This window comes from Pogona vitticeps, chromosome 5, assembly GCF_051106095.1.
Source record: "Pogona vitticeps strain Pit_001003342236 chromosome 5, PviZW2.1, whole genome shotgun sequence".
Taxonomy (NCBI): domain Eukaryota; kingdom Metazoa; phylum Chordata; class Lepidosauria; order Squamata; family Agamidae; genus Pogona; species Pogona vitticeps.
The window spans coordinates 192992-220501 of record NC_135787.1 but is presented as its reverse complement, the minus strand read 5'-3'; the positions used below and the strand labels follow the sequence as shown (position 1 = coordinate 220501).

The following is a 27510-nucleotide window of genomic DNA, read 5'->3' as shown; positions in this document are numbered from 1 at the left end:
TCCTGCTTGTCTCTCCGAGTCTTTATTCTTGAGAAGGCAAAACGGGGGGGGGGGGGGCTGGGGGAGGGATCAGGTAGAACTGCTATGTGGCACGTTATGCCACCTTCCCGCCACTGTGGGCCAGCTGTATTCCTGCCTGCCAGGAGGCAGCGAGAGGCAGCGAGGCTCAGGTATCGCATGTCAGCCACCGCTAACAGGCCAGGCAGCTCCTGTGCTCCCAACAAAGGCATTTCAACACCTGCCATGCCCAGGGCTCGCCCTGGTGTTTCTTAAGGCAATGGCAGGTTTCCAAGTGTGCATAGCGATGTTTAAGTATATAAAACACATGCATACTCACACATGTGTGTGTGCGCGCACACACACACACACATCCAGTGAACCTATTTTTCCCTCATCCCGTAAGAAAAAGGATCTGGGTGCCGCCCCATGGACGTTGATTGCTGGAGGCTTAGCGCAGTCAGTAGAAGCCCTTTTCCCAGGAGTTCAGTTCTGAAAGGAGGCTAAGGCACAAGGCTAGGTGTGGGAGTGGAAGAGGCATGGGGTTTTGCACTGGACTGTTTTTGCATGGGTCCCCTGCCCCAAAAGAACTTCAGAGCACTTCTGGGGCTTGGGCTGCCCCAGCAGTGGTGGGCTGCCTTAAGGGCAGTGCCCCTCCTTGGTCCGACTGATGCTGGAGATGCGCGCGAGCGTGACCCCCTTCCTTGCCTTGGCGCCTCTCCCGCCTCTTGCTCTTCCGAACTGATGCCCCTCCCTGCTTTTGCTGTTATTGTGTTGTAAATATTTACAAAGTGAGTGAGAGAGAAAACTACAGTATTAAGATTTCCATTTGCAACCAAGGAGGCGGGGGCCTCGCCACATGGGCTGTTAGCTCCACAGTAAAGCAAGCAGAAAAAAGGGACGTGGTGGCGCTGTGGGCTAAACCGCAGAAGCCTGTGCTGCAGGGTCAGAAGATCCGGCAGTCGTAAGATCGAATCCACGCAATGGAATGAGCACCCGTCGCTTGTCCCAGCTCCCGCCAACCTAGCGGTTCGAAAGCATGCAAATGCGAGTAGATAAATAGGGACCACCTCGGTGGGAAGGTAAACAGCGTTCCGTGTCTAAATCACACTGGCCATGTGACCACGGAAAGATTGTCTTCAGACAAACGCTGGCTCTATGGCTTGAAGAGCGGGATGAGCGCCGCCCCCTAGAGTCGGACACGACTGGACAAAAATTGTCAAGGGGAACCTTTACCTTTACCTTTTTAAAGCAAGCATAAGCCATCAAGACTAACAACTAAGTTTGATGCAGACAATAACATTCAAGACAGAATCCCAGCTAGATAAAGGCACACCCTCGTGCCCACGTTGGAGGGGGAGAAGCGGCATGTTTCCTCCTTGGAGAACGAGGGAGCCCTGGTCTAAGGACAGATGCAGGAGGAAGTGGGGTCAGAGAATCAGAAGTGGGGCAGGATCCTTGGCTCCTGTGCTCCCCCTGTGGCCACTTGGGCTGGACAGAGGCTAAGAGGCGATGCCCCGAGAGGAGGCCAAGAAGCCACCGTTTGCTCTCTGCCTGCAGCCTCTCTCTATGTCTCTCTCTTCCTCCCATTTGGGGCTGCACAGGGGTGAGCGTGGGGAAGGGGGGGGTGTGGGGGTCAAGTGGCCTCTCTGGTTCAACATTCTGCCTTCCCACAATGGACAGCCAGACATTATGGGGTGCAAGCAGAGTGACGCGTGCAGGGGCTCCGCTCTGCTCTCCAGCGACCGACAAGCAGAGAGGACTTTCCGCCCTGGCCCTGGAGAGAAGGCGCTGCCCTCCCATGGCTGGCCTGTCCCTCGTGAGTCATCCTGTCCCTTTCGCGCAGCCCAAGGAGTCAGCCATTGCTGCTGTGTCCCACGGCAGAGGCTTCCTCCGCTTAGCTGGGTGCTGCCCGAGGAAGCCCCTCTGCTCTTTGCAGGATGGTAAGAAGCGACCTCTGGGTGAGTGTGAGACCCTCCCTCCATCCTGCCTCACTTTGTCCATTGCAATTGGTCACCAATCCGGGCACCTTGGCTGCTAATCTGGAAGAGCAAGAGGGAGGCTGGGCAGGGATGAGGAAGCAGCTCTCTGGGATGGGCCCACAGGCATCTCCCACATCGACCAGACCCAGGAGAGGCACTGCCCCAAATCTTCCGGCAGGATTCTTGCCTTGCCTGACTCTGGCAGCCCCGGCAGTCCGGAATCCAGGTGCTCAGTGGGCCTAACCCTGCCCTGCCTGCAGGCAGCACCGCACAGAGTTGGCTTTTTCACTGAGCTCTCCAGATGCCCCCCCCCTCAGTCTGCAGGTGGTCGTTGGGAATCTTGCTCACCCCCCCCACCCCCACCAGGCATCACTTTGCCCTGGCTTCCCTTCTGCCCTGCTAATCCCCTTTTCTCAGTCTGGCACAACCTCCCTGAAGCTCTTTGCTGGCCATTTTCTGTTGCTTAGTTTTTAAGAAACATCTTGGTTAGCTGGGCACTGAAGTAAACTTCTGTGTCCATTTCAGGGAATCAGGCACAGAACTGTGGAGCCCTCATCACCACCCCCAGTTCAGGTACTCTGCGCCCAGAGGAAGCGTCCAGCCTCTCCCTCACCCAAGCCTGAGGCAGACAGCTGTCGGGGGGGCACCCCAGGAAAAGGGGGAGCAGGGTTTGGGAGGGGGGCTTTTGCTAGCAGCCCTGGAGAAGCAGCAGGCCTCACCTCCCTGTTCTGGTCAGCCCGACCCTCGGCCCAGCCCTGGAAAGGGATCTGCCGCTCTCCCCATCAGGGACAGAACTCCGGCCACCTTCCGGAGCACAATGGCTTCCTTCTACCGGGAGGGGGGGCTAGAAGGTTAAGCTCAGGGCAAAGGGTGGCCAGGATGCTTACGTTTCCCCAGACTGTTCTAGACTGACTTCCTGCCACCTCCCAGGGTCTGGACAGGATGGTCCTGAAAGATTCAGGGCTAGCCTGAAATGGGGGGCCCTCCCCTGACCCTGACAAAGGGCCGTTCATGACTGAGAGGTAGACTGCCTCTGAGTGAGGCGGTTCCTCGTGGTCATCAGAGGCAAGATCCGGTCATGCATCCTGTCCTGTCATCTCAATGTCAGCATCGGGGTGTTCAAGGAGCCCTGATCCTGCCTGGCAGAGGGGGCAGTCTGAAGGTGGGGATTTTTATTGGGGCGAGGAGAAGAGCCCTCTCTCTTTAGCTGAGCGCGGCTGCGGCAGTGCCTCCTGTGAGCATCTTTACTTCTCTCCTCTCTGGAGCGAGCAGAGGCTGAGCCTCGAGCGAAAGAAACGTACTGTAGTCCCTAAGATTTTGCGGGGGGGGGGGAGCCCGATTTAGGCTGACTGACAGCCCTTCCTTTTGGAACAAAAGCCAAGTAAAGGAAAAAGCCCGTAAGGCAGGCGGGCGGGCGGGCGGGAGAGGACAGAAAGCGACTGCTCTCTTCCCCAGGAGTCTTCCCACGTGGGCCTCATCCGGGCCCTGAGCGTTCCGTGGGGAGGGGAGGCAGAACTCGGCGGGCCTGGCTGTGGCTGCTCTCGGTCCATGGGGGGGCCGAAGCTGCAAGACGAACCTTCCTTCCTTCCGCTTGGGATGAACAGAGGCTGCCGAAATGGCGGCGGGGGGACCTGGAGTGTGGAAGCGCCGTCCTTCCTCGCCGCGCCCCCCCCCCCCGCCGCCCCACTTCTCCGGCCGGCCGGCCGGCGGCGGAGCCAAGAGCGGGTGACAGGCGCCATCTGCTGGAGACGGGACGAGAGGCGAGGGTGATGGAGGAGAGCCCCGTGGGGCGAGAGGGCAGGAGGGCGCACCGGCGGCCGGCAACGGAAGGGACGTCGGGGGGGAGGGGGAGGCAACGCCAGCCTCGGGCTTCTTCCTCCATAGGCTGGGTGCGGTGGGGGCTTCGTTGGATGCCAGGTTGCGTCTCCAGCGGGGAGAGCAGTTGTCGCGAAGCTCCCTTCCTCCTCCTCCTCCTCCTCCTCCTCCTGATGAAGGCTCTTGGCCACAAGCTCCGAGGGAGGAGACGGGGCCCAGACCGCCCCGGGCAGAGAGGCAGAGCGCTTGCTTCTCTCGGCGAAGGGCCCGCGACCACCCTTCTCCCACCGCCGCCGCCACCGCTCCAGGTCAGGGTGGGTCGCGCCCCAGAGCCGGAGTACGCCCGAGCCTCGGAGCGGCCTGGGGTCGGCCCCAGCTCGATCCCCGCCACCCGCCCCCGGAGCCCTCAGGCGGGCTACCCTCCGGTTGTTCTGTGCCGTCCCATCGCCTCGGACCGACGGCGACGCTCCCGGGGTTTTCCAGGTGCGGGAACTGTGCGAGAGGTGGACCCTTCCCCACGCTCGCCCTGGAGTTTCGACGGCTGAGCAGGGCTCTGAACTTCGGGCTCAGACGCGCGACACTCCGGCCACTACCCCACGCGTGGAAGTGGGGCGGAATGCCCAGAGAAATCACTCCGGCACGAAAAAAACAAGCACACACGCAACCCCACTGAAAACGAGCGGAGGACGCGCGGATCACCACGCGCACGGACGTGCTGTTCCGACACAGCAGGCCTTTTTCTCCGCGGGGGGCCCTCCCTCCCATTCCCCCACCCCGCCGCGACCTCGAAGCGCGTTCCACTTTCTTGAGGCCGGGAGGAGAAGGAGGGCGGCGCCGTCGTTAATCTTGGACCAGAGACGCCTCCGAGGCGGTCGGTCCGCCCGGTCAGCGGTCCGCCCTGGAGGCGCTCCCTCCCTCGCACCGGACGTTGCCGGCCGGCGAGTTGTGGCCGCCGTCGCCGGCATCCGAAGAGCGCCAAAGGGGGGGGGCGGGGAGGAGGCAGCGGGGGCCATTTAGCCCGGGGCCCATCTCGGCCAAGGGTGCATGGTTCCTCGCTTTACCCCTTTGGTGTTTGGTTTTATTCCTTTTTATTAACTATGTTCTACTCCTTCAGAGGGCCCCAGCCCTTGAAATGACCTGGGCCTCCCGTGAGGGCCCGGGAAGAGTTTGGCATGGAGGATGATGGGGGGGGGGCTCGCCCCTCGCCCCGCCCTTCAGGAAAGGAGGGAAGCTCCAGGCAAAATTAGAGCAGCAAGTTGCTACAACCCCGGCTCCAAAAAAGCCTTCTGGAGCCTTCCCCCCCCCCCGAAAAAAAGCCTGTTGGGGCTTCTCTCGCTCTCCCCAAGCGCTTTTGGAGGCAGAGCCATGGCGGAGGGGGGGGAACGGACTCAGTCCCCCCCCCCCAGGAGGCGCTCCTTCTCCGAAGCAGGCTGCCCGCTCTCCACCTCCACCCTGGCAAAAGGCGTGACCTGGACGGATCCCGGTGCCAAATGGCCATCCCCTCCAGGCCCGGCAGCCGGCCAAGCGATCTCCCCGCCTTTCCCGCTGCTCGCCTCGGCTGGTGATGCCTTCTCACCACCACCACCACCACCACCACCAGCCGCCCGCCATCGGAAGGACTCTGGGCGACCAAGAGCTTTTCACCAGGGTTTATTCACGGAAAGGAAGGGCGTCGCGGTCAAGTCTGCAGAGGAGAGCAGTCCGCGGAGTTCTAATGCTGAGGGTGAGCGAGGCAGCCTGCACGCGGCCGGTGGCAGGGAGGGGGCCGTTCTGGCCTGAGTGCCCTCCTGCTAACCAGCTGGTGTTCCAACATTTGGGTCCAAGGACTGAGCAGGAAGGGGAAGAGCCAGAGCCCCCTCCCCCCCCCATTTCAGCAGCCTTGAAATCTGTCTGCGGACAACGGGCTGGGCTTCTCTGTCTCCTTCCCTATCGTTCATTGAGCCCCCAATTTGCCTGGATGGGTTTGGTAATATTGCATACCACCTGCCATGGCTTCTAGTGCTAGGGATTTCCACAAGCCACTCATATGCTGCATTTAAAAATCTATCTTCTCTATGTCAGTCAAAAACCAGGCCCACCCTCCCCAGCAAGCTGCCCAGAAAAGAAGGGAGCTGCAGAATCCTTGCCCCTCGACAGGAGAAGGGGCTTGGGGGCTGAGGCCATCACGACTTTGGGGGGGGGTTCGGATGTGGCCCCTGAGGCCCAGAAAGATTGAGACACACATGATATTTGGATTGCAAGCTCTTTCCATCGTTTCTTCTCTTTTTTTCAGGCAGGAGAAGGTCCTGGGGAAATGATCCTGGCTTGGGGATCTCTCCTCAGCTGGCCATTCAGGGAGAGGGGGGAGCAGGGCTCTGAAGAGAGGGATCCAGGGAGAGATGGCTGTGCCCCATCACAGGCTGCTTGCCGAGGAGGTGGCCAGGCGCTTGCCGATGCAGATGCTGGAGGAAAGGGAGGGAGGAAAGAAAGAGAGGAGGGCCGTGTCAGCTGGGGCAGAGCTGGGTGGGTGGGTGAGGGTTGAAACGCGAAAGAGAGAATGAGGGGTAAACTACCACTTTGGCCAGGTCTCCCCCCCCTCCCTCCAACCCCCCCCCCAGTTTACAGGCTGCTGGGGTTGGCAGTGAATTCGTGGCAAGGAAGCTGCGAGGGCATTTGTGCGATGCAGGCTCAAGAGCCTAGGGACAGGAGGCTTTTCTGCCTCTGCCTACACTCCGCCTCACTCACCCAAGGCCTAGGGCCACGACATGGCTGAGTAGCAGAGAGGGGATGACGAGGAGTAGCAGCTGGGGGTCCCGCAGCCCCCTCCTCCTGTGCAGAGCCGGGCTGAGCAAGGAGGGGCACGTTACCACAGGGGAAATACAGGCTGACTCCCTACAAAGAAAGAGAGTTCAGAAGCAGGGAGAGGGAGGGAGGGAGGGAGGGAGGGAGGGAGGGAGGGGGATCTCTAGGGTGCAAAAAGCCCACCCCCACCCCCGGGGTTGGAGCCAGTGAGAAGCAGGGATGAGGGCATGAGTCTTACTTGGAGGAGAGATGTTCAGGGGCGCTAGACCATGGCCAAGCCAGGACCCCCCTCTGGACCGGGCTCTCCAGGTCTTCCCTCTGCAAGGAGAAACAGAATCTGTGGGAAAGACCCTCTCCTCCCCCTTTGGAGCCAGCTCTTGGGGCCTCCTGGAAGCCTATCCTGTGGGGCTGGCCGTGATGCCTTCCCACGCTTTGGATTCCTGCAGCTAGCTGAAGCAATGACCTCCAAGGAAGCTGGGCGGGCGAGGGGCTGGCCTGCGTGCATGGTGTTCCTTCAACAGCTTCCCTGCTGGCACTCACCTGCCCCACACTCAGGTCCTCTGCAGCGGGTACTTTCAATGCCAGGAGTGGACTGCGAAGAGAAGAAGCAGGATCAGTCCCTCTGAAATGACTTGGGTGCCTCCAGGTCGCTCCCTCCCATCCCCAGGGAAGGCATCAGAAGTCCTCCAGGAGGGGGGGGAGGGGAGGCTCGAGGGCCTGATGTGGGTGTCCAGACATTTCGGGACCGCTGGTAATGGGAAGCGGCCCTTTCCCCCCAGCCGGCTGGGGTTCCTTCTCTTTTCACGCCCTCCCTCCCTCCCTCCGGGCCTCTGTCCCTCTGGGACTCCGTTTTGCCGGCAGCCTTCCGCACACGCCCCTCCCCAGCCCCTGCCCTGAGAGACCCTCCCAGGGCTGAGCATCCTCTTGGCCTTGACGTGGACCTTTCTAACGGCGCTCCTGCCGGTTCTTATTCAGGGATTCGTGGAGTTCTTTTGCCCGGCGCATAACTTGCGAGGAAGGAAGAACCGTCTACGGCTCAGGCTCAGGGGCCGAGCCAGCAGCTCCCAACCTGCGCCGGGCAGCCCCTGCCTACCGGCATGCCGGATCGCCCGCTGGGGGGGCTCTCTCGGGGCCAGTAGCGAGGAGTTCCACCGCGCCTCGGCAGGCCCCCGGTCCGCCGGCTTAGCCTGGGGGGGGGCGGCCACTTACCCGTCGGCGCGCTCCGCCTCCATCTGGGCTTCCAACAGGACCGCTTCCAGGTCGCCGCCGCAGGGCGCGCAGGCCAGCATGGGCGGCTCCTGCCCGAAAGGAGGCACCTCCACCCAGGAGCCTGCAAAGGAGGAGCCGCAGGGGCCACCACGGACGGGGCGGTCAGAGCCGGGGACCCCGCGCCCCGTCCGGCGGCCCTTCCCCGTCTCCCTCCCTCCCTCCCTCGCTCGCTCGCTGCCTCGCTCGCTCACCCTGCAGCGACGCGTCCTCCCAAGGCGCCTCCATCGGGCCCCGCTGCCGGCGCCTCCCTCGCCGTCCCAAGCCCGCGCGGACCAGCAGGTGGGCACTACCTTGGGCCGGCCAGCTGGAGGCCACGTGACGCGCCCCCCCCCCGGCTCGCCTTGTAAACAGACGGGGCCTTAAAGGGGCGACGCCAACGCGTCCCTCGGGGCCCCTACGGGCGGACAAGGAGCAGGGAGTCCCCCTGGCTAGGCTGAGCGGGAGGCAGGGGCTCTGGAGGCCACCGGAGGCGCGCCCTGGCTAGCAACGCCGCCCCCTGCAACTCAACTTGGGTACCGAGGTGGGTGGAGGACCGCCCAGGTTACGGGCATTCGCCACGGAGAGCGGCGTCACCGGGGCGAAGGGGCAGCGGAAGGGGGGGCGGGGAGGAGGCGCCAAGCCCCGACAGAGAGCATCTTCCTTCGCCCCGTTCCTCGGTTCAACTCGCAGCTGCCGGCCTTTCTGTTTCCCCGCAGTCGGACGTGCAGTGTGTGTGTGTGTTTGTGTGCTCTGAACGGGGGGGGGGGGGTTAAATATTACGGCGGCCTACCTTGCCGGGTGGCTGTGAACGTCAGCGATGGGGATCGAGAGGAAGCGCTCAAGGACGGGACCTTCCTCGTAAGGGCAGGGCTTGACCCGGGCTCCATTTCCGATTCTGAGATTTCGGAGACCGACCCCAGCTCGCCAAGGCCGCCGGTCCAGTTTCGGGCGGGGAGAGGCGGTCAGTAGCGACACGGAATTCTGCCCCCCCCCCAACAGATCGAGGTCCGGGCTCGGTCCTTTCTTCGCCCTTGTGCAAGTGAGATCAAGGCGGGGGAGGGACCACCTCTCTCGCTCCCCCCCTCCCCGCCGTTGCCCCTTTAAGAGTAGCAGGCTACGTGCGGCATGAATGAAAGGGCCGGGAGGGGAGCGGCAACCAGACATGCAGATCTGCACGCAGCGCCCGCCGGAGAGGAGCCTGGCCTCGGCCGACCTCGCCAAGGCCGAGCAGGAGGCAGCGCGGGCCGCCGCCGGCTAGACGGGGCGGCCATCGTCCCCCCTCCCTCTCCCATCGGCTGCCTCAACCCAGGTGACGCCCCCGCCCCGCCCTGCTCGCCTGGTCTGTGGGGCGGCCAGGAGGATGGCTTTTCAAGGGGCTAGCAGGTGCCCCCCCCGTCCCGCCCTGCCCTGGCTGGGGCAGGTAGCATGCCTCCAGTTGATGGCAGATTGGCTGCCAGAAAGGAAAGGCTGGAGGAGTTCCTCTTCTCAATGAAGCACCAACCGTTCCCCCCCCCAAAAAAAAAGTGCACCTGAGTCACAGCATAGGGACAACTCAAAAAATAGCGGCGGGGGGGGGGAGGAGGTTGTTGCTCCCATCTAGAAGCTTAAGGATTGCAGACCTGAAAAGAATCCTGACCAGCATCACACACATCCTGACCAAGGTGGAGACCCCCCTCAAGGGTAGCATCCCTGGCCATCTGTTGTTTGTTTGTTTGTTTGTTTGTTTGTTTGTTTATTTATTTATTTATTTATTTATTTATTTATTTTATATCCCGCCTATCTGGTCGTGTGAGGACCACTCTAGGTGGCTAACAACATAAGAATAAAACAATAAAATACATATAACCATATTACTTAACAAAAAAGAAAAAAATTATTAAACAAAATAGGAAAGCTATAGGGGAGGGAAAAATCGTCAGGAGTTATCTGTTGGGAAGGCCTGCCCAAACATCCATGTTTTTAATTGTTTCTTAAAAATACCCAGCGAGGGAGCCGCGCGAATCTCAGGGGGTAGGTTGTTCCAGAGACGAGGAGCCACCGCCGAGAAGGCCCGATTTCTAGTCTTTTCCTTCCAGGCCTCCCTCGGCGTTAGGCTCCTCAGCTTCACCTTCTGGCTCGCACGAGTGACACGGGTAGATCTTGGCGGGAGAAGGCGTTCCGCCAAGTATCGAGGTCCTAAACCATTTAGGGCTTTATACGCAAGCATCAACACTTTGAAGTCGATGCGGAAACGGATGGGCAGCCAATGCAATGCGGCCAGGGTGGGGGAGATATGTTAGTATCTTCTCACTCCACTGAGTAATCTGGCCGCCGCATTCTGCACCACCTGTAGTTTCCGCAGCAGCCCCAAAGGTAGCCCCACGTAGAGCACATTACAGTGGTCTAATCTTGAGATTACGAGCGCATGCACCAAGGTAGTAAGCGCCCCAACATCAAGGTAGGATCGCAGCTGGGCTATCCGCCTAAGATGAAAAAAGGCGGTGCGGACCACGGACGCCACCTGAGATTCCATAGTGAGCGCCGGGTCTAGATGGATCCCCAAGCTGCGGACCCCATCCCTGGCGGGCAGGGTCACCCCCCCAAAAGTGAGGGAGTTTCCCAAATCCCCTATTGTGGGGGCGCCCAACCTTAGTACCTCCATCTTGTCCGGGTTCAGCCTCAGCCCGTTCTCCTGCATCCATTCCAGTACGGTCTCCAGGCAGCGCTGAAGGGACAGGGCGGCATCTCCTGCGGTAGGTGAGAAGGAGATGTAGAGCTGCGTGTCATCCGCATACTGATGGCACAATGCTCCACACCCCCTGATGACCCCACCCAGCGGCCTCATATAGATATTAAACAGCATTGGGGAGATGATCGACCCCTGTGGAACCCCACAATTGAGACTCCACGGGGCCGAGACGCTCTCCCCAAGCTGTACTCTCTGGGGATGGTCCTCCAAGAAGGAATGGAGCCAGGCCAGAGCCCGGCCTCCTATTCCTAACTCAGAGAGCCTCCCCAGGAGGATACCGTGGTCAATGTTATCAAAGGCCGCTGAGATATCGAGGACCAGCAGAGACAATTTGCCCCTGTCGGCCTCCCTCAATAGGTCATCACACAGGGCGACCAATGCCGTTTCTGTACCATGGCGCGGCCTGAAGCCCGACTGGAATGGATCCAGGGCATCTGTTTCATCCAGGAGCGCCTGAAGCTGATTGGCCACCACCCTCTCGACTACCTTGCTTAGGAAAGAAACATTGGCGACGGGCCTATAGTTGCCAATTTTGTCCGCCGCCAAGCTAGGTTTCTTTCTAATGGGCCTAATGAGTGTGTCCTTGAGGGCAGAAGGGAATCTGCCCTCAAGGAAAGACCCATTAATTATTACAGTAGCCCATTCCGTTGTTGAAGGCCTGGCTGCCTTGATTAGCCAGGCCGGGCAAGGGTCCAAAGAGGAGGTTTTGGCATGACAGCGATCAAGTGCCCTGGCCACAGTATCGGGCGTGACAGGCTGAAAGGAGTCAAAGGTCACCGGGCAAGATGGAGCGCTGGACATCTCAGCTCGACTCACTGTATTCAAAAAAAGAGAGAGGTCCCGGCGGATGGCCTCCACTTTTGATTTAAAAAATGCTGCAAATTGGTCCGGTGAAAAACTAGGGGGAGGCCCGTCACTCGGACCAATTCCGGATAAGTCGCGCACTATACGGAATAATTCCGCCTGCTGGTTAGCAGCAGCCTCGCTTATCCGGTTAGCGAGATATGTTCGACTAGCAGCCTTTACCTTCGCTAGGTAAAGGTTAGTAGCGACCTTGACAGCTATGCAATTGAAATCCGTCGGGTCCTTTCTCCACTTGCGCTCTAGCCGTCTCCTGACCCGCTTCGATGTCCGGAGATCCTGGTTATACCAGGGCGCCAGGCGGTCTCTGCGGCGGAGAGGGCGTTTAGGAGCGATCGTGTCTACGGCACTAGTCGCGGCGGTAAACCAGCCGTCGACCAGAGCCTCGACAGGAGCGCCAGCCAGGTCAGCCGTAACCCATCTCATGGCTTCCTGGAATCCAACCGGATCCAGTAGCCTTCGAGGGCGGACCATAACAATAGGTCCCTGCTCCCTGCGAGGGGGGAGAGCCATTTTGAGGGTGCATTTTATTAGGTGGTGATCCGACCATGACAAGGGTACCGACTCAAGGTCAGTCACCATCGGACCACTCTCACTCCCACTGGTGGAAAAAACCAGATCAAGTGTGTGGCCACCCACGTGGGTGGGGCCATTGACATGTTGGGACATGTTCAAGAAGGCCATGGTCTCCAAGAACTCAAGAGCTGGTCCGGAAGATTCTGCCCCCATACGCACGTTGAAGTCCCCCAAAACCAGTAGCTTCGGGGAACCCAACAGTGCCGCGGAGACAAAGTCCGCCAGCTCCGGTAGGGAAATGGCTGGGTCGCGGGGAGCACGGTAACCCAGCAAGATCCCAATACCGTCCCTGGCCCCAATCGACACGTGGAGAGCCTCAAGACCCGGCTTTACCACCGAGGAGCACCTAGCTACCTCCAAGGTGGATTTATAAACAATGGCTACTCCCCCCCCCCGGCCCTCCAGTCTACCCTGGTGTTGGACAGCATAACCGGGCGGACAAATGAGAGCGAGGGGGGGACCCCCCTCTCCGCCAATCCATGTTTCGGTTATGCAGGCCAGGTCTGCATCTTCCTCCAGAATGAGGTCGTAAATTAGCTGGGCCTTGTTAGATACAGACCTGGCATTCAACAACACCAGGCGTAGAGTGGAGGGCTGACTGGTCTGACTACCTCAGTACTGGGGGTTAACCATCTGTTCGCCGCTCTTCTGACACGAGTAGGGACGGCGCCAATGCCATACCACCCTCTACCCGTGATCACGGGGATGTTTTGGGGCCCCTCGCTGGGAGGGCAGGCCTTCCATTCGTGTCCAAATCTTCATGACTCCACGGACCAGAGCACGCCAGGCCATCTAGTCTGTTTCAGAATCTCCATGGAGGGACAGGCCTCCCAGTAATTTGAATGCAGCAGTTTATTTATTTATTTATTGTATTTATACCCCGCCTATCTAGTCATTTCGACCACTCTAGGCAGCTTAGTTAGGGTCCTTCTCTCTGGAGCTGGAGCTTTCATGTGACAACTCAGGATGCGGCATTCAGATTCGTTCGACTCCAAATCCCAGAGTTCTCCAACAATTTCACAGGCAGAATTCTGGAGAACCAGTCCAGAGGCCCACAACTACATTTCCTTCACCTGGACCAGGGCCTTGTCTCAGAGGCGGCCAAGGCCTAGACCCAGCCTACTTCCTGTTAATGTCTTTAAAAGGAAGCTGCCAGAGCACCTTTTGTGCATTGTGGTTCTTTGGGAGACCGTCCGTCTCTACAGAGCCGAAAGGGCAGCGAGACTACAAAGAAATGGAATTGGGTCCAAGGAGGTGGAAAACGTGGGAACTCTAGGTGGAAGTGGCCATGCTCTTTTGGATGTGGTATGCTAAGGAAGAGAAAGCAGAAAATGGCATGCATCCCAGACTTCAGGAAAGACGACTAGAAATGCCCCCTCCCTCCCCCCCGCAGGAACCATGGCCGTGGGCTCAAGAAAGGCAGCCCAGCTCCCAAATACTAACTCCAAACCCCTGCACTGGACCCCCAGCATGGCTCTGCTTGATCCCAAACCAGGCGTAAAGGAGCAGATCGATTACCAGGTGCAAAAAAGGGCTCTCTTCACGCCCAAGGATCTGACCCCAGGCCAGGTGGTTGGAAAGTAACAGAGTTTCCCCCAGATGACCTATCCAAGGATCTATTTCCTCACAAGGATCAAACACCTTCTTTGTAGGAGCCCAACAGAACTGTCCTGGGTCCCCCGCCCCCATCACACACACCTGGTCTGAACCCCTCCAGTCAGCAAGAGTTCTAACCTTTTCCCAGTTGCAGAACCAGAACTGCTTCAAGAACCTCTACACCCCACCCGGACAAATCAGGGGCCCTTAGCAGGACTCCTTGGCAGGGGACCAAGCAGCCTCTGAGCCAATGATGAGAATTTGGGTAACGTTTATTTTGACAGTGAAAGTCCCCCTGCCCTTCTAGCCCCCTCCTGAGGCAGTTTCCTGGCCCCAGCCCTGCTGCAGGGCATGACTCAGTCCAGGTCTGGTGATCAGGGAAGCAGGCAGGCAGGGCAGGCCCCCATTTCTGGGGGCAAGCTTCATGTCCTTTGGTGTGCAGCGAAGACTCTGGCTGCTTCGAGGCTTCCACAAGGTGAGACGCCAGAATTCTGGGACAGCTGCCATCCGTGCAAAGGTGCGAGGCGGGTCAATCCACCAGTCCAGGAAAAACCTCGTCCAAGGGTGGCTCAGTGGTTCCCTTCTCTCAGCGCCACTCCATATTTCTCAGTGTATTTCCTGGGAGGGCAAAAGAAACACAGCAGTCTTTGAGGTGCAATGGGGTCAGCTGAAGCAGAGGGGAGCCTCACCATCTGAGACATGCCCCACCCCAGGTAGAAAAGGATCGGCACCTCACCTCCGGGCATAGTCATAGAGCGCCCGCTTCCGCTCTTGCAGGGAGAGGTGCCGTGCCTCTGGGGACCGAGCAAAGACCTTCACACGTGCCTATGGAAAGAGGAGGGGGTGAGAGTAACCCCCCAGTGGAACTCGGCTGCATGGACCCATCTGCCCATGGGCAGACCCTCCACCTTGCCATGGTCTCAGCAAGGAACACATGCCCTCAAATCCCTTCCCCCCGCCCCCCCCCCCCGCTCTTCTTTCCACATTGGTAGATACCGTGGCTGGGGTTGAGGCAGCAGCAGGAGCACCGGAGCCAGATGGCGCGATGGAGCAAGCTTCTGTTTCCCCCTCACTGGGTAAGAAGGGAACCCGGCCCTCAAGCAGGTTGGCAATGGTGGCGTCCACACAGTTTGTCTGGGCTAAGAGGAATAAAAGCCCTCAGGACCAAAAACAAGCACACCCACAAACTTTCTTGCAACCAACCCCAGTGAGTAGATTCCCCTCGGCCATTTGGCCAGTCCGCTGTAATGATACAAACACTTTTTCTATACACACACCCAGGTCTCCAGCACCAACCGCAAAACTACCATTCAGTGACTGAACACACTGAATTGTGACAACAAAATGGAAAAATAGACACTTTTAAAATATCAACAACCATTTTACTCAGTCTTTTTCAAGCCAGAAGTTCATTGACAATGATTCATCACATAAAAAACCTTTACTAGACCAACTTTTTTACTCCCATAGGGAATACTGGTCAAAATCCAACAGCCCAGGGGACCCACCTTTGCTTCCTCTTGAGCCCAAAGAAGAACTTGTTTTCAACCAGACAATCTCCGAGTTGCACAACAGTAATCCAAGGATCATGAGAACCACCCACCCACAAGTTACTCTCTGTGACAGCTAACAAGACTCTACAATTTTTCAAAAACATTCCTGGATAATGTGTAACTTGCAGAGCAGGCAAGCATCTGCCACCCTAAACACCCTCACACTGAGAGAAACGCACACATACACATTTGCAGTGAGTTCTAACGGCTGTGGTTGGGAGGGGAAAGGGCTGTTTCTCACCATGGCTAGGCTACCCCACTGGCCAGCCTCTGGGGGCCTGGATGGAGTCTGGCCTAAGAAGTCTGCCCAGAGGCCAGTGCAGCAGCCACAGCCCACACCCTGAGCTGTGCTCTGTGTCCTGGTCTTTCCCTTTTCTTTTCACTCCTCCCCTGCCATTCTGCCACCCTTCCTGGGATGTCATGCTGAAGCCCAGAAGCCATCACTCACCAGGGGAGGTAGGAACAGAAGCCAGCACAGCTCCCCCAACACCCACTCACCAAGGTCTCTGTGGATAACAGCCAGGGGCACATGGGGCAGGACTTCCTGGACGCGCTGGGCCACGCCCGCCAAGTGCCCCTCCTCCACAGGGGCTGCACTGTGCGGGGCGTGAGACCGGCCTTCCACAGAATTAGTTGGAGCTAAGAGAAACAGGAGGAGGAGGAAGAGGGGGAGAGATTCAGCATGGGAAGCTGGAGCTCATTCCCCTTTCCAGCATCTCACAAACCCACCACCTTGGGCTCACTCACCCCAGTCCATGCCTACCAAGGGAACTGGGCTGAATGCCATATCGGTCACCTTCCCTCCCCCAAGCCATGCACCGAAACAGCTAAAAACCTCCAGGTAGGGGCTAGGCCGGAGGCGGGAAGATAGCAGACAAGGAAACAGTTGGGTTTGCAAACATTTGTTGGGACAAGCGTTTTTTTTGGTAAAAGCAGAGCAATCCCCACCTACCCACCTGGAAGACTATAGGAGACAGAGGAACTGTGGCGCAGTCGCTTCAGGTGCTCCGCCTTGTCAGCAGCAGTGAGTCGAGTGGACGCCATGCCCAGTTCTGTGGCCAAGAGCTGGCAGGGGGAGGAACAGGAGAGACTGTCTGAGTCTGGAAGCTACCAAACCTCAAATCAGACTGCCACTTAAAGACATCAAGTGGCACACCCTGCCCATCAGTGACTAGCACCTGTACTGGAGACCAGCCCAACCCTGCCGCTTGCGGCCAGCCTAGAGAACTGCCAAAGGAGCCTCCTGCCTAAGAAAAGCTGCTCCCCTACCTGCTGGACTCGGTGTGCAAACTCCTCACGTGGCTCTTCGGCTGCTCTGCAAACAGCTGGCAGCCACCTGGCCAGGAGAGAGACAGCACACGTTTTGAGTAACAGAGACCCAGGGAACCCTCCACCCCCCCCCCACCGCCAACACTGTCAAAAAGCACCACAGGCCACCTGGCAGGCAGTAAGACAAAGCTTCCTTCTTCTCAAGGGACTATTGGCAAAGGGGGCTCAAGGCGCAAGTCAGGGTTAGGCCCAGGACCACAGCCTTGTGCATCATTCCTCCCACCTCCCCTCCCACCAAAGAAACAGAGACTTCTAGTACCTTACTTGATAAATGGTGAAGGGGACAAAAAAGGTCCAGAGCAGCTCTGTCACCCAGGAGGCGTCAGCCACGCTCTTGGTGGTGAAGTGGGGGATGGGGGAGGAGGAAGGAAGCAAGAGAGAGAAATGTCACAAAGCTGGTGCAGGTGCAAATCCTGCCCTGAGTCCCAAGAGGGACGAGGGAGGCTGCCTTCTGCCCCCAAGGGAACCCCCTCAAAGCTACCCACAAGGATGGGGGCTGGGGCCACATCCAAAAGCCATCTAGGTCAACTGGCACCCCTCCCCGAACGTAGACTCACCACAGCAACGAAGGGCCTCTGTACCTGTAGCGCCACTGGGTGGACAGCATCTAAGATGGAGAATGGCCACGTGCTACAAAAGAACAATGCAGTCAGGCCACGAGCTAGGGAGGGGGCCCTGCCCTCCCCCTGCCCCACCGTCACCAGCAGTGGCGGCAAACCGCAGGCCCTGCCCAGGCACCCCTCAGCCAGGTCTTACCTGAAACGCAGGAGGCCCACCCGGCCATTGGTAGTGGTCTCCTCTGGGAACAGTAGCAGAGGTGGGGTGTCTCCCTGGGCTGAGTAAGCCTTCAGCGATTCCAGCAGCTCTCCTCGGCTCTCAGCACCCCCTACCTCCAAGAAGCCCCGCGACCAGCAGATGAAGCCTGAGGAGCCATTCAGCGCGGGCTGTGGGACGGAAAGACCGGTGAGAAAGGGAGTTCACCCCCCCCCCAAGGCACCCCAAGCCACAGGGACCTGGACTGGCTCCCAGAAACCTCCCACTGAAGCCGGGAGGCCTCGTGCCACGGCCCTTTCTGAATCTGCTCCCAAGCTTGGCCAGGCTGGACTCCTGGTAGGAAGGAGTGGTTTTCAACCACCTTTCCTTCGGCTCAAAAAACTCCTTATAGATACCACGGCCAACAGTCTGCCCAAGCCCAAGAGCGTGGCGCTGTGGACTCATGGCGTTAATGAGCAAAACCAACCCTAAATGGTAAGAGCAGATCCTGGGCCTTTCTGTTCTTTTGAGTCCCATTTTCTTTGGGAAAGGAGGGATCCCGTTGGTCTTCCCGAGCAGGGGGTGGGTGGGAGTCGTCGTCCGTCCCCCCCCCCCCCGCGGCCGCCACCTCTACTCACCGCGCTGCAGGAGGCGAGCAGGTGGAGAACGTTGTGGTCGAAGTGGGTGATGTGGTTGGCGATGAAGACCCGGGGCTCCCCCCGGTGCCGGTGCCGGGTCTGCTCCCGCCGGTCCCCGGCCTGGCTCTGCCGCACAAACAGGCCCAGCACGGCGCACATCACGCGCACGACGAACCTGCGTGGGAGGGAAAGAGGCCGGGGCGGTGGGGGTCGGGGTCGGGCCGGGGGCGCCGGGACCGGCCTCTTCTCCCCCCCGCCCCCGCCCCGCCCCCCAATGCCTCGCCCCGCTCCCGAGCCGACCCCCCCCCGAATCCTCCTCTCCGCGCGCGCGCCGACCCCTCCCCCCGCTCCCGGCCCCCGGGGGTCTGGGGGGGCTTTAAGGGGGGCTGACCTGCGGGGGGCGCTGTCCGGGAGGGCGCAGCTGACCAGGAAGACGTGGAGGCCGAGGAAGAGCCGCAGCAGCAGCAGGCAGAGGCCCACCGGCGCGTAGAGGAGCAGCGACACCAGCAGCAGGCCGTCGCCCGGGAGCCTGGCGGGGAAGGAAGGGAGGGAGGAAGGGCAGGAGGAGCCCGGTGTGGAGAGGAAGGAGGACCCGCCGCCTCAGCCCGAGCCCCACCAGCGCCCCGGGGACCGGCAGGCAGGCGGGCAGGCAGGCAGGCCGCTCGCTTGACCGCCCGCCCGCTCCGAAGGGGAAAGAGGCCCTCCCTTCTCCCCGCCCGCCCGCCCGCCTGCCTGCCCGCCTTACCGGTGCGAGTCGAAGAGGCGCTCGGGGGCGACCGGCGGCGCGGCCGGGGAGGGCTCCATGGCGGGGGGAGCGGGTGCCCGGCTGGCCGGCCGGCCTGCCTTCGCGGGGCCTGCGGGGCCCTCAGCGGGCGGAGGAGGCGGCCAAGGCCGGAGCCGCCATCTTGGATAGGCCTGCCTGACGGCGGCGGCGGCGGCGGAAGCACGTCCAGGCGGTGTCCGCCCTTCTGCCCCGCCCCTTCCGCTCTCGCGGGCGGGCGGGCGGACTACACTTCCCGGCGTGCCCCGCGCTCGGCTTCCCGGGCCCGGCGCCCTTTCCGGCTCGTCTTCCGGGCGCCGAGAGAGGATGCCTGGGGCGGCTCGGGTGGTCGCGGCGGCGGGGGCTGCGCGGCTCGGCCTCCTCCGGCTGTTGCTCGGGCAGGGTGGCCACGGCCAGGGGGGGGCGGCGGCCGGGGCGGGGCCTTGGGGCGAAGGGGGGCGGGGGTCAGCGGGCGGCGGCCCCCCTCCCCCTGGCCCCCCGCCGGGCTCTTCCCGGTGGGCGGGGGCGGCCGGGGCGGGGCTGGCGCTGCTGCTGTGGGGGGGCCTGGAGGGGCGCCCCCGGCTGGGCCCCCGCCCGGTGCACGCCGCCTCGCCCTCCCCGCCGGCCTCCCCCACGCCGCCGCCGCCGCCGCCGCCCCCCCGCTCCGGCTCCCCCCGCAGCAGCTTCAACTTCATCGCCGACGTGGTGGAGCGGACGGCGCCGGCCCTCGTCTACATCGAGATCCTGGGCAGGTACCGCCGGTGTGGGGGGGGGGCTGGCGCGGGGGGAGGCGGGGAGGGGGGGCTGGGGCAGGGGGCGACTCCGGGGGGGCGGGGGGAGCGTGAGTGGGGGGGGTTAGCTGGCTGCGGGCGGCCGAGAGGGAGGCGTAGGAGCTGCCCTTCCTTGCTTCCCGCCCCCCCCCCGTCCGCCCCCACGGTCCCTTCTGCTGGAGCCAGTGGGGAGGCTCCCTCCAAGCCCCTCCTTTGCAGGCTGGAGCCGCGAGGGCTTCCTGAGGTCAGGGGTCAAGCCCCCACCCACCCCACCCCCCTGTCTAGAGAGGAGATCGATTTCGGGAACGCGCCGGCGGGCCTGGGGGGGGGGGGTGTGTGTTCCCGACTCCCTTCTGCCCCTCGGTTGCCTTGGGTTGCAACCCGCAGCCGTCTTTCAGCTCTAAGGATCCGAGTGATGAAGTCCTTGGATTCCAGATATTCTCCTTCTCTCTCTCTCTCTCCGCCTCTTGAGTTTGAAGTTCCTCTCCAGCCGCCTTCAGCTTCGCACACACACACACACACAAACACACGCTCGCCCTCTCTCTCTTCTCTCTCCGGGCGTCAGAGCCCTAAAACAACACAAGCCGAGTTACTGCATGCAAATTTGTTTTTGTGTTTGAGTTTTATTTCGCCCATCGGGCTGCACTAGACAAGTTACGTTAAAACCCGCATAATAAAGTGAAAATGGAAACGTGCTGGAAGTTAGTTATTGAAGCCCCAGTTGTATCAGGGCGTTTTAGAATCTGAGAAAGCCTGTCAGAATAGCAGCAACTTTATTAGTTTTTTAAATGTACATGATACCCAAGATGCAATGCATGTTTCGTCCGAAGCTGATATTTCGTTCCCCATTTCACTCTGTTTCCTTATGTTTGATGAAGCTGATATCTCCACGAACTCTCACTTTAAAATATAGTGGCTCGTCTTTAAGGGGCCTCATTTTTTTGTCTTGTTTGGTTTTGCCTCTGTGGATTTTTCCTGATATGCTTGCACAGACTAACATGGCGAGCTGTTCCAAAACTATGCTTAAATGGTGTGAAGGATGATGGGCCTTGCAGTCTAGCAACATACGTGCTCCGTGTTTGGGCCCTTTGCTCACTCAGCTGTCCTTCTCTCCTCCCCCCCCCACCCCCCAAAATCCAGGCACCCTTTCTCTGGGCGGGAAGTGCCAATTTCTAACGGGTCAGGCTTCGTGGTGTCGGCAGATGGGCTGATTGTGACCAACGCCCACGTCGTGGCCAACCGGAGGCGGGTGAGGGTGCGGCTGGCCAGCGGGGAGCTCTACGACGCGGTGGTGCGGCATGTGGACCAGGTGGCCGACATTGCCACCATCAAGATCAGCCCGAAGGTCAGTCGGCAGACGGGCGGGCCCGGGGCGAGCGGACGGGTCAGAGGTTGGGGGATGCCGAGGGGGAGGCCCCTAGCCAAGGCCCGGGGAGGAGGGGGTGTATGCCCCTGTAGACAGAGTGCCTTGTAGGTTGGACTCTCCAGGTGGTGCCCTTGCAGCGAGGAAGCCGGCCCTGCCGGGCGAGAGCCACCCTGAGCGCGGCTGAGCCCTGCCCTGCTGGCCGGCCAGCTGGTTCTGAGGACGCTAGTGCTTGGGAAGTGCTGGCTGGGCTCCCTCTTTGGCCTTCTGCCTGCCCCAGATCTACTATCGGGAGAGGGTCCTGAGTCTGGACTGGAGAGTCACCCGAGGGCCGCATAGGGACCCAGGAGATAACCGAGTGCTTCTTCAGGGGGTGGGCAGCCCAGGACGTGGTGCTTTGGACCCTGGTGCTGACCCTCTGCCTACCTGCCTGTGCCCACAGCACCCCCTGCCGACACTGCCCTTGGGCCGCTCCTCGGAGGTGCGCCAGGGGGAGTTTGTGGTGGCCATGGGCAGCCCCTTCGCTCTGCAGAACACCATCACCTCAGGCATCGTCAGCTCAGCCCAGCGGGGCGGCCGGGAGCTGGGCCTGGCCTCTTCCAACATGGAGTACATCCAGACAGATGCGGCCATTGATGTAAGCAGGGACTGCAGGGAGGGGCTTCCTCACCTCCCCCCCCCCCCAACTGCCTTCCCGGATTGGGAGGAGTCGGTGCTTCCTGAAGCCCCCTCTGGGTCTAGGGAGCCGTGGGGTCTGGGTAATGACTCCTCGTTCTCTGCCTCTGCAGTTTGGGAACTCCGGGGGGCCCCTCGTCAACTTGGTGAGTTTTTGGCCGGGCCTCTGCTGGGCTCTGCTCCTGCGGCGGGGGCTTTCACCTCCTCCCAAGCTTTTCTCTGGGGCCTTTCTGTAGGGGAGGTCCTTCTGGCTAAAGGGGGGGGGCTGAGGATGCGCTTTTCCACCCACTGCTATGGGGAGCGGCTTTGCCCAACCTGGGAGGGGGGGCAGCATCTTCCTTCCCTTCCCCAAAGGTGAATCATGGAGGCTGCGCTGGGTCTTGGCTCTTTCCTAGGATGGTGAAGTGATCGGAGTCAATACCATGAAGGTGACGGCCGGGATCTCCTTTGCCATTCCCTCTGACCGACTGCGGGCCTTCTTGGAGCAAGGGGAGAAGCGCAAGGGTATGTTGGTGGGGCTCCTTCCTCCTGGCTCTTCTCGGCCTCCAGATGTGGCCTGGGCCTGGAACCTGTGGGGACGGGTGTGCCGCGTTGCCTGTAGTCTCAAATTCCCTTCCCCGTAGCTGGGCAGTTCCATTGAGATGTTTAGTAGGAGGACTGCCATGCCCATTGCCTCTTCCTATGGGTCATGCTGGTTGAAACTTTGGGGAGCTGGAGGGCCCAAGGGCTCCCCTCCAGCTTCTTGCTCCCCGAGGCAGACCTACGGGGGCTTCATTCTCGACTCTTCGGATGTTTGTGCTGCAGAGCTATGGGTAATCTGAGAGGGCTTCTGGGTGTTGGGGTTCCGGGGCGGAGGGCTTGAGTCCTTTGAGGTACATCTGTTCCAGAAGGCTTTTAATTGAAATAACATCAACTGTGGGTCCTGATGGCAATATTAATTGTATTTTAATCATTTTATCTTTTATTGTATCTTAATTGAATTTTAATTGTTGTAAGCCGCCCAGAGATCTCTGGGTAGAGTGGGCGGCATATAAATTAAATCAATCAATCAGTCAATCAATCAGTCAATCATCAATCTCTGGCAATGACTGTTTCTCCTGTCGCAGATTCTTGGTTTGGCAGCACAGAAGGAAAGAGGCGCTACATTGGGGTGATGATGCTGACCCTAACCCCCAGGTAGGGGCTCCTGGCCTCAGTCTTCTCGCTGTTGTGTGGGTCTCCCCACCCCCCACCCCAAATCCTCTGTGGCTGGCAGTCTGGGACTCAGAAGCTGCGGGTGTGCGTGCCATCTTCCCCGCAAGGCAGGCTGGGATCAGGCTGTGCAGTGAGTCAGGCCGGCAGAGCTGCCCTCCCTCCAGCTCCAGGTAACACAACATCTGGAGCATAGGGTGCAGGACCAAGGTTCAGACCCAGGGACCAAGCCCTTAGGCGGCTGGCCCTGCGATGCCGAGATCCGTAGGCGAGGAGAAGGTGCCAGGCTGTGGCCCTGCCAGAGCAGGAGGCCCAGTCGAGGCCCGCGCTGAGGCTGGGGTGGGGTCAGGAGCCCGTGGCCTCCGGGTGCCAGTGGGGAGCCGTTCCCCTGGCTTGCTGTGCTGTCTGGAGGCGAGGCGGCTTCCTTTTGGCCACTGCAGGTTCTCTGCTGCCAAGGCTTTGCAAACAGAAAAAAGGATGGTTGGGCAGCTGAAGGAACACAGGTGGCGGTGGGAATACCGGATCAACGAAAGCTCAAAGAGGCTGTTCTTATGACACACGCACCCCTTTTACCCTGCAGCATCCTTTCTGAGCTGAAGATAAGGGACCCGGCCTTTCCCGATGTGACCCACGGGGTCCTTATCCACAAAGTGATCATTGGCTCCCCGGCCCACCAGTAAGTTGGAGCACAATCGGATGTGAAGGGAGGGGCTCGCGGGTAGCACCAGATCTCTACTTCCATGTGCCACCCCACCCCCCGAGTGAATGGGTCAGCCTCGTTCTTTCTCCGTTCTCTTCCACCTTGTGCCGCTCTCCCTCCAGGGCCGGACTCAAGGCGGGCGATGTAGTGGTGGAGATCAATGGCCAGGCGGCCAAGCGGGCAGAGGATGTCTACGAAGCGGTGCGCAGCCAGGCCCACCTCACCCTGCTGGTGCGCCGTAGTTACGAGGCATTGCTGCTGACCATCACCCCTGAGGTCACCGAGTAACCGCTGCGTCTACTGAAGCTGCAGCCGCCTCCCCCTGCGCCTGGAAACAGACCCGGTGCCTTGGGAGCAGAGCAGGTGGCCGCCCGCCTTTTCTCTTGCTGGAAGGGGGAGGCAGGTGCCTGTCTCAGTAACCACCTGCATCAGAGGAAGGGCCTGTTTCTGATCTTTAAAATGGTTGCCTGAGGCCCTCTGCTCTCTCCTGTTTCCCTCGCTGGCTGGATTTGTATCTTCTAAGACAGAGTAGCATGGAAGATGCGCACCTAAGACTGGCACAAGTGTGTCTTTTTTCTTTGGCGCCCAACTGCTCCAGACCTGACGGAGTCACAGGACACTGTGTTCCCAGCCTCCCCTCCCCAGCACCACATGGCCTGGACCTCCCTGACAAAGACTGGTGCAGAAACCAAGGTGCAGCTGTGTCCCCTCTCGAGCCCTGGGTGGGTAGGGGTAACCCAAGACGACAACAATAGCAGCAAGTGCCTACGTTTGCCAGGGATTTGGAGGGGGGGAATATCCGGCCCACCCAGAGAGCGCAGAGCCAGGAAGGGCTGTGGCTGCTTCTGCCACGAATCCAGTGGTCCCAAGACGGCCATGCCTTCACAGCACGCCCAGGAAAGGTGGCAGAAGACCTCGGCTTTTCTCTCTCTTTCCTCAGTGGCTGCTAAAATAAATCCAGACTCCAGATGCTGAGGTCCTTGTGTCTTGCTTCTACTGCTGGGCTGTGGCAGTTCGTTCTCCAAGCTGCAAAACCAGGCAGCCTTCTGTTGGGCATGGTGGCTTTTGCGGGGGTGGTGGTGAGTGGGGTGACAGGGATCTCCCTTAATGCTTTGTCTCTTTTCCCCCAACAACTGGACCTACAAGCTGTATGCGCAGAAGGTGCCCAGCGACAGGCGGCATCAGAGAGAGAGATCCCTGGGTGCTTAGTGAGCTGCTGCTTGATGTCACCTTTCTCCAGGGAGGGAGGGTGATCGGTGCTTGGCCAAGCGGGTGGTGGCGGGGTGGGGGTGGGGAGTGCAATGGCAGCATCTCCCCAACACAGCTGTCCCTCTGCCTCACCAGCCCGTCTGCCTGGGGAGCCTGTATTTGCTCCCTCTCTTCTGAGCCAGCTTCAAGGCCAGTTACTCTGGGCCGGATCCGCTGGCTTGTCCCCCACAGGACATGTTGTCATGTGCCTCTCCCCTCCCCCCAAAACACCCCTGAGACACACCCACACCCGCTTGCAGTCCCTGGGAGGAGTGCTTGGCCAGCTCTCCAGCTCAGCCCCTTAAAGCCAGCAAGGGAGCAGGTGGTCGCTTTGGGGGCCTGTTCGTTTTGAGAGGTTGGCTGCAGATAGGGGACGCGGAGGGATCTCCCCCACTGCTGGCTGCCCAGAGAGGCCTCTCCTTCACTGCCTGCCGTGGAAGAAATCCGGGCTCAGGTGGGGGAGCATTGGGTGCTCAGGTGAGCATGGGGCCAGGTAGCCTTTCTCACGGGGCTCTGCTGGACTAGGAGAGCGGTGGGTCTGAATGCATCCCTTTTGCTTGACTTCTCCCCCTTGGCAGCCTTGCCCTCTGAGGCGAGCTGACGTTGGCACCTGCGCCCCATTTTGGAGCCCCACTGACCCCGCTGTGGCTTGCCAGGTGGGCCTCCTGGTGCCCCAGCTGGGTGGCAGCAGGGAAGACGGGCTACCCAGGGTGCCCGGATGGGTAGAATGGGGCTGACCCAGCTGTCCAGGCCCAGCTGGCCATGATCCGGAGAAGGTGGGAGGGGTGCCTGAGGACCGAGACCCACCCCGAGCCCAACCTCATAGAAACACAGCCGGGCGGCAGGTCTGGATAAAGGAAGTTTTGACTTTATGAATGACGCGGCCTCGCCCTTGGTCCTGAGTCCTTCCCCAGCCATGGCTTGAGCACCAGAGGAAGTTGTGGAAGAGCAAGAGGCAGAGGGGCGTGGGGGGGGGCTTGTGGTCCAGGGCAGCCTTCCCTTGACCCTCGGCCTCCCACCCACAGAGGGGCCAGGCTGGGTTTGGGTCTCCTGCCAGCTGTTGCTGCTCCTCCTCCTCCTTGTGGGCAGGAGGAAGACCGCAGCTGTGAGATGGCAAGCCACGGGGGGGGGGTCTGTGGCCGTCTCTCCCCCCCCCAATGAAATGGCCTCTTTGCAGGGGAGCTGCTCTCTCGTCTCGGCCTCGGACGTGGGGCACCAGCCCCACCCACCTCTTCTGCCCATGGGTGTGCAGGTCACCACCACAGGCAGCCGCTCCCGTGGGCCGGAGTCGGCTGGGGGGGGTGGGGCTGGGCTTGGGCTGGGCTGCTACACAATCTGGTTGTTGAGCTGTCCAGGGTATTGTTCAAAGCGCCGGTTGGCCTCCTCGCTGAGGGCATCACCTGTGAGAACAAAGGAGGCTGTGAAGGCCCCTCCCCACCCCAGAGGGGGCCTCTGCAGCCCCCCCCTCCGCCCCGCTCAAGCGTCCCTCCCTCCACGGCCGTGACCCAGCCAGGCAGTACCGATGTGGCAGCTGTGCACCCAGATCCGGTGGCCGTCGTACTTGCAGTTGCACTTCATGGCGTTGTTGGTGAAGTCGCTCTCGGCCACTTCGTATCGGGGGTTGATCACCACCTAGAGATCGGGGACCGAGTGAGGGAACAGCCCTGTGGCCCCCCCCACACACACACACACCCTCGGAGGCCCCCCCCCGGTGGCTGCACGTCCTCCACCCCATCCTGTGCAGAACGTAAAGAAAGGCGATTGGGTGTTTTCTCTCCCCAGCGAGGCTTCAGCCCATAAGACCTCCTCATTTTTCCTCCCCCCCCCCCCACCGCAAGGCCTCTGCTTTGTTGCACAAATTTCCACTTCTTTCCATGCCCTTCTGTGGGAGAAAAGCCAGGTACGCCAAAGAGCGAGGCCAGAAAGAGCCCAGCTCCAACCACCCTGGGGCCAAGCTGGGTGGTGGCTGCCCTCTTTGCACCCTTTCTGCTTCTGCCCCCCCCAAGACCGCCCACCCACCCTAAGGCAGCTGCCATATCCCATGAGCCGGCCCTCCCTCCCTGAGGGTGGCAGGAGCACCCGCTGTGCTTCTACCCATTCCTTTCACCGGGCGTGGGGCCAGAACCGGGCGTAGGGCCTGAGATCTCCTTGGGTTTGGATCCCTGTCTCAAGCGGGGGGGGGGGTGGATTGGACCAGCCAGCCTTCCAGGCCCCCCTTCCAACTTCACTCTTCTAGAATTCTGTGCCCCAGCAGGCAGACCAAAGTGCCTGAGAGGTCTGGCAGGGACGGCCTTTACAGTAGTCTGTCCCTGGGTACCACCCGGCCTGCGCAAGGGCTCAGGCGCAAAGGGCCTCACATCATAGCTCATGCCTTGGCTTTCTGTTTCAGTTCCTGTTGCTTTTCCTGGCGGTGAGGCCTTGGCCAGTGAAGTCTGGATTTCCTGTGTGTCTAGCCGGCACCGTTTAGCTTTACTGTTTGCTGCCTGCTGCCGTCGTCATTTAGTCCTTCAGTCGTGCCCGACTCTTCGTGACCCCCATGGACCAGAGCACACGCCAGGCCCTCCTGTCTTCCACTGCCTCCCGGAGTTGGGTCAAAGTCATGTTGGTCGCTTCAGTGCCCATGAATGGCCAGGGGAGTCCCCGAGGCGCTGGGGCAGTTCTGGCTAAGCGTGGTTTCCTGTGGGTCGCATGCCCACTGTGTCCTCGCTCTGGAGAAGCAGGATTCAGGGAGGGTGACACACTGGGGTGTGATGGCTAAAAGGCCCTCCCCGAAAAGGCCTGAATTTCGGTAAAGACCACGTTGCCAGACAGATGGTCCTGCTGAGCACTCGGGGACATTTTCAGAGGCAAAGAGAAATCTCTCCCTCTTGCTCTCGGGGGTTCCCTGGCTGGGCACCTGTTTCTGGATACCCCTTAACCCCCCTCCCCCTCCTGCCTTGCTTAAGA

At 60.4% G+C, this 27510-nt stretch overlaps 4 protein-coding genes across 11 annotated transcripts in view; 1 reads left to right on the top strand and 3 right to left on the bottom strand.

Moving 5' to 3' along the window:
- Positions 1 to 5428: 5428 nt before the first annotated feature.
- On the bottom strand, positions 5429 to 8883 carry LOC110079832 (BCL2/adenovirus E1B 19 kDa protein-interacting protein 3). 2 transcript variants are annotated; one of them, XM_020795200.3, is made up of 6 exons: positions 8614 to 8883; positions 7785 to 7905; positions 7116 to 7167; positions 6814 to 6893; positions 6519 to 6665; positions 5429 to 6235 (listed from the first exon to the last, which is right to left on the bottom strand). In XM_020795200.3, exons 1-6 carry the CDS (start codon positions 8708 to 8710, stop codon positions 6187 to 6189), a joined length of 546 nt encoding a protein of 181 aa, XP_020650859.2. In that variant the 5' UTR covers positions 8711 to 8883; the 3' UTR covers positions 5429 to 6186. The 2 variants fall into 2 exon arrangements, with proteins under 2 accessions (XP_020650859.2, XP_020650860.2); XM_020795201.3 differs by lacking the exon at positions 8614 to 8883 and adding an exon at positions 8036 to 8345.
- A 4955-nt stretch (positions 8884 to 13838) lies between these two features.
- Positions 13839 to 18803, bottom strand: AUP1 (AUP1 lipid droplet regulating VLDL assembly factor). Of its 2 annotated transcripts, none has more exons than XM_073002261.2 (12): positions 18603 to 18803; positions 18249 to 18386; positions 17858 to 18032; positions 17223 to 17410; positions 17024 to 17096; positions 16726 to 16799; positions 16407 to 16473; positions 16094 to 16202; positions 15636 to 15776; positions 14581 to 14723; positions 14321 to 14409; positions 13839 to 14202 (listed from the first exon to the last, which is right to left on the bottom strand). In XM_073002261.2, exons 1-12 carry the CDS (start codon positions 18659 to 18661, stop codon positions 14154 to 14156), a joined length of 1305 nt encoding a protein of 434 aa, XP_072858362.2. In that variant the 5' UTR covers positions 18662 to 18803; the 3' UTR covers positions 13839 to 14153. The 2 variants fall into 2 exon arrangements, with proteins under 2 accessions (XP_072858362.2, XP_072858363.2); XM_073002262.2 differs by having other exon boundaries at positions 17048 to 17096.
- A 111-nt stretch (positions 18804 to 18914) lies between these two features.
- Positions 18915 to 24285, top strand: HTRA2 (HtrA serine peptidase 2). 3 transcript variants are annotated; one of them, XM_073002263.2, is made up of 8 exons: positions 18915 to 19378; positions 20528 to 20732; positions 21193 to 21387; positions 21539 to 21571; positions 21821 to 21929; positions 22532 to 22601; positions 23197 to 23292; positions 23439 to 24285. In XM_073002263.2, the coding sequence occupies exons 1-8, from the start codon at positions 18945 to 18947 to the stop codon at positions 23602 to 23604; spliced, it is 1308 nt and encodes a 435-aa protein (XP_072858364.2). In that variant the 5' UTR covers positions 18915 to 18944; the 3' UTR covers positions 23605 to 24285. The 3 variants fall into 3 exon arrangements, with proteins under 3 accessions (XP_072858364.2, XP_072858365.2, XP_078250534.1); XM_073002264.2 differs by having other exon boundaries at positions 18917 to 19369; XM_078394408.1 differs by having other exon boundaries at positions 18927 to 19365.
- A 1125-nt stretch (positions 24286 to 25410) lies between these two features.
- Positions 25411 to 27510, bottom strand: part of LOXL3 (lysyl oxidase like 3) — a 28415-nt gene continuing 26315 nt past the window's right edge. For all 4 annotated transcript variants that reach the window (XM_073002256.2, XM_073002251.2, XM_073002253.2 and 1 more), the window contains 2 exons: positions 26085 to 26196; positions 25411 to 25964 (listed from right to left, as the gene is read on the bottom strand). In XM_073002256.2, coding sequence (XP_072858357.2) covers positions 25891 to 25964; positions 26085 to 26196 — 186 coding nt within the window. In that variant the 3' untranslated portion in view covers positions 25411 to 25890. The remainder of the gene's footprint in view (positions 25965 to 26084; positions 26197 to 27510) is intronic.